The 12,434-nt window shown below is 41.9% G+C and overlaps 1 protein-coding gene across 6 annotated transcripts in view; it reads left to right on the forward strand.

Moving 5' to 3' along the window:
- Positions 1-12,434, forward strand: part of ADK (adenosine kinase) — a 542,329-nt gene that overhangs the window by 467,384 nt on the left and 62,511 nt on the right. For all 6 annotated transcript variants that reach the window (XM_073353161.2, XM_073353156.2, XM_073353153.2 and 3 more), the window contains one exon: positions 4,132-4,246. In XM_073353161.2, coding sequence (XP_073209262.1) covers positions 4,132-4,246 — 115 coding nt within the window. The remainder of the gene's footprint in view (positions 1-4,131; positions 4,247-12,434) is intronic.

Below are 12,434 nucleotides of genomic sequence, written 5' to 3' on the forward strand. Positions count from 1 at the left end.
ATTAAGATTATAACCATCTTCTGTTATAAGGCCCCATTTTAGTTCCCTTTGTCATTCCCAATGACTTTGGTATGGAAGATTAGTTTGGCCTGAAAATTAACTGATTTATTCACAAGGTAAAAGATAATGTCCAATTTTATTCGAAGGTTGCAGGAACAGTTACAAGACACTAAATTACCCTGGTTTGAAATTCTGACTTTTGTACAATGTTTTTTTGTTTCTGTGTAACTCAAAGACAGCTTATTACTCCTACTTCCCCATATAGTTAAATCTACTTGAAAACTTGTGCTTTATCTTACTGTCTTTCATTTCCTCCTTTACCTTCATCCTCAATTAATCTTTTTTTCCCTTGGGTCTTTCCTCTCTGATTTCAAGGACACCCTTGTAATCCCTCACCCTGAAGAAATCCTCTCTTGATCACGCCATTTTCTCAAACTATAGCCCATCATTCTCGTTTCCTTTGACTCTGAAGTCTGAGCAAGTTAGTTTACTCCAAATGTCTTCAAATTCTCTGATTCCTTCATTCTCTTTACTATGAGCTCTCTAACGATTATCACTAGGGACCACCTCCTAGTTAAATCTAATAGCCTCTTTTCTAGCCTTATTTTCCTTGAGCTCTCTGATGCTTTAGTCTCTCCTCCTTCATGGCTCTCTTCACGGCCTCTAAAGGTTCAGGATTTAGATTAAAACATCTAGTAGCCTGGATACTTGTCTCAACCAATGTAGGCCTGCTATTCTCTAGCCCCCAACATCTCCTATTCACCACTTGCAGTTATCTTCTTAAGGAGAGGTACTATAGCATCTTTACAGAAGAAGAGAAGGCCCAGTTCCTTCTCTGGCATCTTCATGGTTCATCTCATCCTTCTTTTCCTGGAGAATAGTGCAATGTGGCCTTTCTGTCCTCCTCCCCTCAACCAGGAGAGATGTGGGACTCCTTCCATTTGTCTTTCTGGTAGGGAAGGCTATCTTCCAGTCTCTGTGTTCCCTTCTCCCAGTGTCCATGGTATGTTACCCTGCATCTGTCCTCCCGTCTGGGGAGACCAACCACCACATCTTTTCTCTCTCTCCATGTTTATCTTTTATACATTAAGAGGAGCTGGCACTATATGGGCAGGGCAGAAGCAGCTACTGCTTGCCTTCTTACTGCCTCATATGCTTTCTGCCCTGGATCATTTTTGGATACTCCAGCAGACAGCAGAGCAGCTATGGTCAGGAGTTTGGGGAGCAAAGGCAGCCAGAGACCTCCCACCCACTCTGGATGGCACTGTGTGACCTTCCTGTGACATTGTCAGGGACTGTAAACATCTGGAACTAAATTTCAAAAATGCAGGGTAGCCCTGACCAAAATAATGCAGTTGACAAGTATGTAGTAATAATTTTAGTTACGATCCTGGTCTCAATTATGCCCACTACAATCATCTAGGAAGTTAGTTCTGAATTAGAAAGCCAGGACAAGACGCATGATAAAACCTGCATAAACTGAGACAATTACATGGTCATGTAGGCATGTCTTAGACACTTACCATAAATGGTAAAACGGAATGGAAACTACCTCTCCTGCTCTCCCTCCTCCCCCACCCCCAGTATGAGTAGCAAAATCTGGCCTAAAGGCTACCCAGTACTAGAGAGACTTGTCTTGTTTAGCCTAACAGGAAGGTTGACAGGAGAGATGATTTCTCTCTATAAATAAATCAGGGATAAATACTGGGGAGGGAGAGGAGTTATTTAAGTTAAGCACCATTGTGGACACAAGAGCAAATGGATATAAATTGGCCATCAACAAGTTTAGGGTCGAAATTAGTTTCTAACCATCAGAAGAGTGAAGTTCTGGAACAGCCTTCCAAGGGGAGCAGTAGGGGCAAAATACCTAACTGGCTTCAAGACTGAGCTTGATAAGTTTATGGAGGGGGTGGTATGATGAGACAGCCTACAATGTCATGTAGCTGATCTGTGACTGCAAGCAGCAAATATTTCCAATCTCTTATGATGGGACACTAGATGGGAAGGGCTCTGAGTTACTACAGAGAATTCTTTCCCAGGTGTTTGCCTACTGGGTCTTATCCAACTGCTCAGGGTCTAACTGATTGCCATATTTGGGGTCAGGAAGGAATTTTTCCCTGGGTCGGATTGGCATAAAATTAGTGTAACTTGGGGTCTTTAAACCATGGTTTGAGGATGTCAGTAACTCAGCCAGAGGGTAGGGGTCTGTTACAGGAGTGGGTGGGTGAGGTGCTGTGGTCTGTGATGTGCACAAAGTCAGACTACATGATCATGATGATCCCTCCTGGCCTCAAAGTCTATGAGGATATGGACAACTTTGAGGGATCTAACAAAGCTAAGTGAAATTAAATTCACTTTTGACATACACGATAATGAACATAGGAAGGTATAATTTGAAATACTCGTACATTGCTGGATTCTAAATTAACTGTAACCACTCAAGTAAAAGTCTTGAGGAGCCAATGTGGACAGCTCTATGAAAACCTCTGCTCAATATATAGTGGTGGTTTAAAATAAATAAATAAAAGTTAGAATAAAGAACGGAGCAGAAAATTATTCTGAAAATATTATAATGATATCACATTAACAAACAGTCCACCCTCGCAGACTTGCTGAGTTGAGTTCCAGTCACTTTCATATAAAGGCAGATAGGAAAGACTGAGACTGTTTAGCTTAGAGAGGATATAAATAGGTTTTGGCAGGATTCTTTTCTGAAGCCTGTTATACTTTTGGCCTTCACAACATCCTCTGTCAATGAGTTCCATAGGTTGACTGTGCATTGTGTGAAGAAGTACTTCCTTTTGTTTGTTTTAAACCTGCTGCCTATTTATTTGTTGGGTGATCCCTGGTTCTTGAGTTACGTGAAGGAGTAAATAACACTTCCTTATTCACTTTCTCCACACCATTCATGATTTTATAATAAATATACTGTACAGTATAGTACATATCCTTAAATCAAACTCTAATAAGTTCTCAAGCAGCATTTTTCTTACTTTGCCTACCTGTAAATTTCTATTATTATTAATGGCAATATCTTTTCATTGGTTTGTATGTGTATAATGAAATTGACATTTATCGATAGAAATTTAATCCTTGCACACCTAGATATAAATAAGAAGGGACATAGCAAATGGCACAGAGAAAGCATGTTCATTTTGTTATTCACGCTCTTACAATTTAGATGCAAAGGGGCATTCTCAAATTGAATTGAAAGGTAGCATATTTTGTAACTAAAGAAAGGAAATACTTTTAACACACTAACTTGTGGAATTCATTGATGTAGAATATAATTGAGACCAAAAGCTCAGTACTGTAGCATTAAAAAAAATGATTAGACCTTTATATGGATAATGAGAACATTTACATTAGGTAAGATTTTTAAAAATAGGAATAGAAACTCTTGTGCTTCAGACCATTGCACAATCACCAACAGATGGGATTAGGAAGGATTCCTAAAGGCTGGTCATTCCATAAGTGTCAGTTACTGGGTGTCTAGCATCTTATACTGGCCACTATCAGAGATAGGATACTGGAATGGATGGACCACTAGTCTGATTCAATTTGGCAATTTCTATGTTTCTACATATATACAATATGGTGTGGAAATTTGTAGTCCCTCGGAAGTGTTCAGAGAAACAGCAAGGGCCTGATTCTTCTTGAATTACACTGTTGTAAATCAGCAGTAATTCCATTGAATCAGTGCTGTTAAAGCAGCGTAAACCCTCTATATATGGGAAGAGAATCAAGCCCTGAGATTTTCTGAGTTATTCTCTTTCTCATTTTATTTTTAATTTTATGGGGAATAAGGTTAGAATTTAGCCAAAGCACGGAAAACCAATAGAAATTGCCAGTTAGGAAATGCTGCGTAATTCTTTCATTAGGCTCTGCATTGTGGCTATTGGTATAGCGCCAGTATCACTTCCAAGATTATAGCAAATGGCCTCTTGGTACTACATAAACCTTTAAGAGAATGAAGTATTCTTCCTCTTAAAAATCTTTCTCAACACACAATAAAGTCTATTTTATTATCTAGTCATAAGAGGATAAATCTTTGATCTGCTAATAAAGTCTTAATCTTTCACTGCTCTGCTATGCTGGTTACAAGAATTTTTTCTCCCTTGCTGTTAATAGACTGAAGATATTAAAGAGATAGCCCAGAAGGCACAAGCCCTGCCAAAGGTGAACCCTAAAAGGCAACGAATTGTAGTCTTCACCCAAGGGAAAGATGACACTGTAATGGCTACAGGTACCTTTTTAAAGCTGTATTGTTATACAGAATACATACGCGTTAAATCATGTATTAGTTTTACAAATAATATCTGTGAAATTGTATTCAAAGTACTTGTCTTTCCCTGATTTTATCTTAATAAATGTTTCTCATGTTTTTAACCCCTTAAATGTCCTAAACATCAGAAGTTAATATTTCACAGGAAAGTTCAACAACTGAGTTATGGATATCTTAAGTTATTTTTATAACATAGATCTAAAATATTTCTCCAATTGGTTTTACTCTACTTTTTATGACTTCAGATTTTATCTGCAAAGCCATCTTTGCTGCAAATAAGAACACACTATACTTGTTGGGAACAGCTGCAGCAACAGTAGAGTACATTTAAGCATTTGTGAAAATGAGGAAGTGAAATCCAGCACGAAGTGAATTTCCAGTCTTTTTTGATTTGAACAGAAAGTCTCACTTCTAGCTTTTCTCAGCTGTCTGCTCTTCCATTCTCAAAGGAATAAGTGGAAAAAAGGTGTTCTTAGCTGGGATATGAGTGGCTTCTGCTGTTTGAAATAATGATATGTGACACACAGATTTAAGCATTACAAACATGACTGCCTGCCTTTGAGCAGGCGCTTTAATTTGTCCACCTATAATTCCTAGATTAAATAATACAATTACTGCCATGTGCTGTTGCAAGCCGTTTTAGTCATTAATTCCTGCACAAGGTAAGGTATTAATTAAGGGTCTGGTTCTGTTAGGTGCGGAGTGCATCCTGTGAGGCTAGGACTTCAGGATTGGGCTCCAAGTAAATATGTCACTACCTTACAATTTGTTCTTAGGAGAAATCTAAATTATTTCTGTTTTTTAGATTTTCTTCCCATAATTTGTTAGTCACAAACGGCTTTCAAACAACACAGGTTCAGAGTTGGATATGTCTGTCTTGTCTTGCAAGCATGACAGCTTTGCTTCCAGAAAATCACTGCAATATTTGAATGGTCCATATGGAGATGCTCCACTTGAGCTTTGTACGGTTGGCTGAAAAAATAGTAGTAAAAATGTTTTTATACATGAGTTAGTAATAATGGTGGTAAACCTAAATCTTACATGTAACCCTCCTGTGCTCTTATTTAATTTTCACTGTGTATTTATTTTATTCTTTAAACTGGAGTTGTTAACAAATCCATTAATCCATTCTTTGATATTTTTCCAACTGGGAGCTTATTTGAGAACTGACACTTGCTAATCTTAGCTGTTTGTTCCCTATGAAAACGAACTTAAATTAGAGAATGCACTTTGTATGCATGATAAATGCAAGATGGATAGAGAGGGTATGCAGTGGTGTCAGCTACAAAAGCAAACATGATAAATGTTAAGGCAGTTTTGAGCCCTGGGATAAACTATTCAGTGCACAAGCATAGCTGAATCTCTTTGCTATGTTGTTATTCATGGCAGCCAAATAAATGTCAATAATAAAAGAGAATTAAAGATTTTCATTTCCCAGAGGCAGTCCTCTAATACAGCTTGATCTTTCATTTCATTTGTAATTCGTTCTCATGTCAGGATGCAATCATTTGCCAGGCTCTGTGTGTCATGTTAAGTCATTTAATAATGATTAAGAACATAAAAATGCTTGGCCTGTGGGGCAATTCTCAAAAGAGATACCAATTTGTTATTGTTCCCCACCCCCTCCTCTCTTCTTGAATATGGATCAGCCTTTTCCCACCTCCTAGCTTTAAACTACTAATGAAGAATAGAAGGAAAATGTGTCCCTTGATTTAGCATATAGTGACACCACAGACTGGCATAGGGCAGTGCTAACACAGTTATTTCAACACTAATTAGGGCTTGTTGTGTTTTAAACCCTGCATTGTAAAGTGTTTGTAAAAGGTCATTGGAAAGATGGCTGCACTGAGCAATATCTGAGTGTACAAATTAAGCCTCTCTTCTTTACTGCATAAAAGACAATTAATACATGTTCACAGGGACCAGTTGTGGTGCAGTTTATTCTAATGCCTTTCTGAAGAGATCAGATATTCAGGAAGAGTTTGATCAGAGATTAAAAGAATACTTGCAAGGAAAAGGAGGCAGTTAGCCAGCCATGGGTTTGAGCATGCTTGTGGGGAGCTCCTACTTTAGACTGCAATTAAATAACCTTTTGTCCGGTTTTGACCAGCTGAACATGACAAAAGGAACTTCCTGGTTACTAGGTCAAAGAGAGATGTCTAAAAAAGCAATATAAACATGAATAATTTAATTTCTCCCACCCTATCTCAGGGATTCAGCATCTATGCAACAGACTCTACTACTTCTGTCCCTTCTTCCCTTGCTGCCATTAACTGTCCTGAAACAGTTATTGAACAGATCACTTAAAGTCTCCTTGAATTCTCTTTATGCCAACCTGGGAAAAATTAACCACCTCCATCTACAGGAGCTTTGGGGGGCACCTGCTATCAGTTCTAGTCTCCTTTGCCACAATGGACTCCAGCTGCCAGGCTGGCAGGAGCAATTGCAGGGAATGTTCTGTTGAGCTCTGGCCTGCAGCATGCTCAGGGCACTGTGTGAGGGTGAAGCAGACTGAATTGAGATGCCAGCCTCTAACAACACTCTATTGAGCATGTGCAAATGACAATTTTCATTGGCTTCTCACTTGGCTGTAATATGGTTGCACTTTCATGGGGGACAACAAAAGGTGTCTCTGTTGAAAGGGGAAACAACTCCACCAAATTTCACATTTGCTCCAAAATATGAAGCTTCTCAACATGATGAATGTAAGAATTAACCTTGGCAAAACACCATTTTTACCCTTAACGTTCTCAGAAACAACGGAACCATTTTTGCTGAAACTTTCAAAGGAAATAAATACACTGAGGCAGACATCTGGCCCAAGAAAAATGTCAGCCAAAATTGTTCAAGTTAGGCAAAGTTATAAGCAAATGAACACAGGGACTTAGGGATTGTGTACTTGGGGAAATTTACCAGCAGAACTATATTATACCAGCATAGTACTGCCAGTAAATGTCATCACATCAGACAAGCCCTTATTTTGGAAAGTGCAAGGCAACTTTAACTATAGGTATCACTGCAAGCTTCCACGCATAATAACAAGACATTCAGTGATACCTTTCGGTAGTGATCACACCATGAAAAGTAGACCAAAATGAAAGCAGAAAGTTGATTAAACAAAATTGTGGCCTCTAGAAAAACCAAGTTGTTCATAGTCACCATTTGCTGTCCATAAATAAAAAAAAAAAAGTTGGGGATATACAAATGGCTTTACTAGGTATTTCTGTGAAGGTAATTGTACAATGTGTTTTGGGTTTTTTGTCATAAATATTTGTGGGAATGGTTTGATGTTTTTTTCAGCATTTGGTTTATTTGAAAGTTCTCCCACCTGAGAACAGAGGAGGCAATGCTCTTGATTTAGTTGAGCTATCAGATTGCATCCATTAACATATAGTTGAGTAATTTTTTGTACATACGATCATATGAGCTAGTGCAGCGAATCCTGACAGTGAAAATGGTCCAGGTTGCCTCCGTTTGCTAACGCAGGTATTGATCCAGAAGTATGCCTGATTCAATCAAAATGAGCCTTTTAGTAGTTGCCCAAAGAAAGCTCTGCAGCTGTGGAGGTTGACTTTTTGACTGAAGAAAAGAAATGCTACCTTATCTTTTTAGCAGAGGTCTCTTTCCAGGGGGCAACTATCAGACCTCTCCCAACCTAATCAATGTATATGGGAAGGACGCTCTTGGAAATGTTGCTTAGCGAGTCCCAAGATATCCTAATGCAGGGGAAGGACTCGGTAGTGACCACTGCCCACATGCACTTCTTGCTTGAGACCTGTGCCGGCGAGCAACGTGCACAATAGCTGCCTGAAGTGCTTGGGGGAAGCTCACACAAAGGACCAGTGCCAGATTTGCAGGGAGTTCAAGCCTAGAGTGAAGAAGGATAGGGAGGCGAGGCTGAAATTCCTGCTGATGGAGGCAGCACTTAGGCTACCACTGGAGTCATCCCTGTCTGACTCGGTGCCAAGAGGTGCAACTTCAGTGAGAAGCGCACCTCCAGCTTTAGCATAATCCTGGCACCATTATCCCTTGCCTGTACTGAGGAAGAAATACAAAGCTTCCATAGAAGCCCGACTAGGGCAAGCTCTTCAGTCTCTAAGTCTGGTAAGAGGAGCAAGAAGGAGTCACGGAGAGTGCACCTGAAACCTAGGCATTACTCCAAATCAGTGCCTAAATTGGCTCAGTCAGCTCCAGTGTCACAACGAGCACTGTTGAGACCAGTGCTGTAAGTGGCACCATCAACTTCTTCAGCACCAAGACAAGAGACCATCTCAGGGCCGACTACTCCAGAGGAGTTTGCAGCGGCAAGAAATCTGTCTCTTGGTACCTGTGTCTCTTTCCTTACAGGAGTCTGATCCCTCGGCACCACTGCCCTGTCCACCAGCGACTCAAACACCGATACTCAGTTGGCTGCTTCTTGGACAGGGAGGCCTCGGTCCCACCCAGGGCCAAACCAGCAATGATGGCATCACTCTGCCCATTGCCAGGCTCTTGGCACCAGGCCCCGCCCCTGAATAGATCAGCCCCACCATGGTCAGAGAGCCCACCTGGGTTCTCTACAGATGCAGGGTCTGTGATCCTCAAAGGACTTAGCTTTGCACATCAGTGTCAGAGAACTGAAAGCTGTCAGACTGGTGTGCCAATTATTTCTATCGCTGATGAGGGGAAGCAGCCTATTAGTCTTCACAGACAACATGGTGGCAATGTTTCACCTCAACAAGCAGGACTGTACTCTGGGAGCTCTTCAATGCCAGCACGATAGAGCTAGAACAGTGGTTCCCAAACTTTTTCCACCGCTTGTGCAGGGAAAGCCGTGCCGGGCCAGGCCGGTTTGTTTACCTGCTGCATCCGCAGGTGCGGCCAATCGTGGCTCCCAGTGGCCGCAGTTCACTGCTCCAGGCCAATAGGAGCTGCAGAAAGCTGCGGCCAGTACGTCCCTCGGCCTACGCCACTTCCAGAAGCTTCCATTGGCCTGGAGCAGCGAACCGCGGCCACTGGGAGCCACTGTCGGCCGAACCTGTGGACGCAGCAGGTAAACAAACCAGCCCGGCCCGCCACAGGGTTTCCCTGCACAAGCGGCGGAACAAGTTTGGGAACCACTGATCTAGAAGCATCTTACTTGCCAGGTTACAGAATGACCTAGCAGACCACCTGAGCAGATCATTTATGAGTTGTTTCTTCGCCCAGATGTGGCTAGATACATATTCCAGTGGTGGGGGTTTCCCCAAGTTGACCTGTTTTGGGACAAAGTCCAACAAAAAGTGTCAGCAATTCTGCTCCCTAGGGAGTCACAGCCAAGGTTCTATAGTAGATGCCTTTTTACTGATGTGGTCAAGTAGGCTCCTCTATGTTTTCTCCCAGATCAGCATATTCACAGGGTATTACTAAACATAAGACAGGACCGTGCCAAAGTCAGACTTATAGCCCCAGCATGGGCCCATCAGCACTGGTTCTCCACTTTCCTGGAACTGTCAGTGAAACTTCCAATTTCACTTCCAGTAGACTTGAACCTAATCTCTCAGGATCATGGTCGCATAATCCACCCAAGCCTACAATCCCTTCACTTAACTGCATGGATGCTCCGTGGCTAGACACTAGAGAGTAGACCTGATCAAAAGTTGGTCAAGAGATCCTGCTAAATAGTAAAAAGCCTTCTACAAGAGCTACTTACTTATCTAAATGGAAACATTTTTTCCATATGGTCTTACCAGGACAGTGTCACTGATCAGTTCTTCAGTTAAACATATTCTGGACTACTTATATACTTGAAACATCAAGGTTTAGCAGTTCATTCAATCAAGGTACATCTGGCAGCTACTTCAGCATTCTACCCTAAAATGGACAGTCGCTCTATTTTGTCCAATCCATTAAGTTTTTTAAAGGCTTTGTTAAATTATACCCACTGGTGCAAGACTCAGTTTCCCCATGGGATCAACACTCAGTATTGTCAAGACTTATCGGTTCCCAGATTGAACCGTTGGCTACCTGCTGTCTGCTGCATCTGTCAATGAAGGTGAAATTTTTGGTGGCTATTGCCTCTGCCAGAAGAGATGGGGAGCTGCAGGCATTAATGTTATGGCCTCCATACACGATCCCTTTTAAGGACGCAGTTTACCTATGTCCTCATCCAAAGTTCATCCCAAAGGTGTTTTTTTCTTTCCACATCAACCAGACAACTTATTTGCCAGTATTTTATCCAAAGCCACATATGAGCAGGGAAGAAGAGCGATTCCATACCTTTGACATCAGGAGAGCCTTAGTGTTTTGTCTAACAGAACCAGGCACTTTTGTAAATCCTCCCAGCTGGTCATAGGTCTAGGTCTGGGATTATTATTTTTTAAATATCTGATTTGCTTCTGCACATATTTGTACATTGTGGGACAGCTAATATAAAATGACCTCGCTTCATTGAAGTCCATGGAACTAGGCCTCTATACATCAGCTGAAGGTCTTGGTACTACCTCTTTTAGTTGAATAGTAAAAATAAGGCCCTGACTCTTTGAGCTTATTAAAGATACTGTAGCACATCCAACTTGGGGAATTACATGGTGTGATAGGGTCAGGCCAGACGGCTACAGGAGAGTAATAGAAGGCAGATATATTAGCCCCAGGTTAAGTAGGTCCCTTTTCCCTGGGTAAGGTAAAAGGGAAGGTTCCAGAACAATCAGGAACCTTCTGGAGACAATTAAGACAGACAGGCCGATTAGAACACCTGCAGCCAATCAAGAAGCTGCTAGAATCAATTAAGGCAGGCTAATCAGGGCACCTGGGTTTTAAAAAGGAGCTCACTTCAGTTTGTGGTGCGCGTGTGAGGAGCTGGGAGCAAGAGGCACTAGGAGCTGAGAGTGAGAACGCGGACAGTTGGAGGACTGAGGAGTACAAGCATTATCAGACACCAGGAGGAAGATCCTATGGTGAGGATAAAGAAGGTGTTGGGAGGATGCCATGGGGAAGTAGCCCAGGGAGTCGTAGCTGTCGCACAGCTGTTCCAGGAGGCACTCTAGACAGCTGCATTCCACAGGGCCCTGGGCTGGAACCCAGAGTAGAGGGCAGGCCTGGGTTCCCCCCAAACCTCCCAACTCCTGGTTGGGACACAGGAGTTGACCTGGACTGTGGGTTCACGAAAACGGCCAAACTAAGGGCTGCCATGAAGCTCCAAGGCGAGCAAATCCGCCAATAAGCGCAAGACCCACCAAGGTAGAGGAGGAACTTTGTCACAATGGATACTTGCCTAAATGGAATTTTTTTCCTGCCGATGCACAATTGGCTATATGTACTCTGTGTAATATTTTTGTTTGTTTGTTTGTTTGCCTTCCTCTAAAGCATCAGAGATTGGCTGTAGCTGGAGATGGGACACTAGACAGGATTGACTGGTACTCTAAGGTACTACTGAGAATCTTCTTTCTAGGTGTCCGGCTGGTGTGTTTTGCTCATATGCTTAAGTTCACAGTTACTGACAGATGTGGGGTCAGGAAGAATTTTCCCCCAGTTCAGACTGACTGGGACCTTGGGGGATTTTCACCTTCTTCTGCAGCATGGGGCATGGCTCACCTGTTGGGATCATCTGGGCATAACTCACCTAATCAATTCCCTGCCAGTGCAGGGGCCTTGGGCTTTGCTGGCACCTTGGTTTCTTCCATTCTCTGCTGGCGGTATACAGGTTAGTCTCCTGAATACTGAAATGCTTTAGTCAAACTAAGGTCTTTGGGTTTACTAAAGGGGCATCTGAGTGAAAATCGATGGCCTGTGATTAGAGGAAATCAGGCTAGATGATCTAATGGTCACTTCTAGCCTTAAACTCTATGAAACATCTATAAAACCATGAAATTCCTCCTGCAGTTCCACTGGATATGTTGTTCTTCACTTCCTGTCCTAAAATGGTTGCTTATCATTATTATTTATCAGGTTTACTCTTACTTATAAACTGCCATATGGTAAGTGTGATCGCACTTACCAGAGCTTTAGACAGGTCCCTGCCTTGAGAATCTTACAATTTAAGGTCCATCCCTCAAGAAGTTTACAATTGACATTGGATGGTTGCAATACAACAAATTAAAGGATGAGTCAAGAGAGTATGAGCAGGCAGAGTTGTTGTTGGTCATGAATGGAAAGCTAGGCAAAAGAGTGTTTTAAGGTCGGGATGGTCTGT

Source organism: Lepidochelys kempii, chromosome 7, assembly GCF_965140285.1.
Source record: "Lepidochelys kempii isolate rLepKem1 chromosome 7, rLepKem1.hap1, whole genome shotgun sequence".
Taxonomy (NCBI): Eukaryota; Metazoa; Chordata; order Testudines; family Cheloniidae; genus Lepidochelys; species Lepidochelys kempii.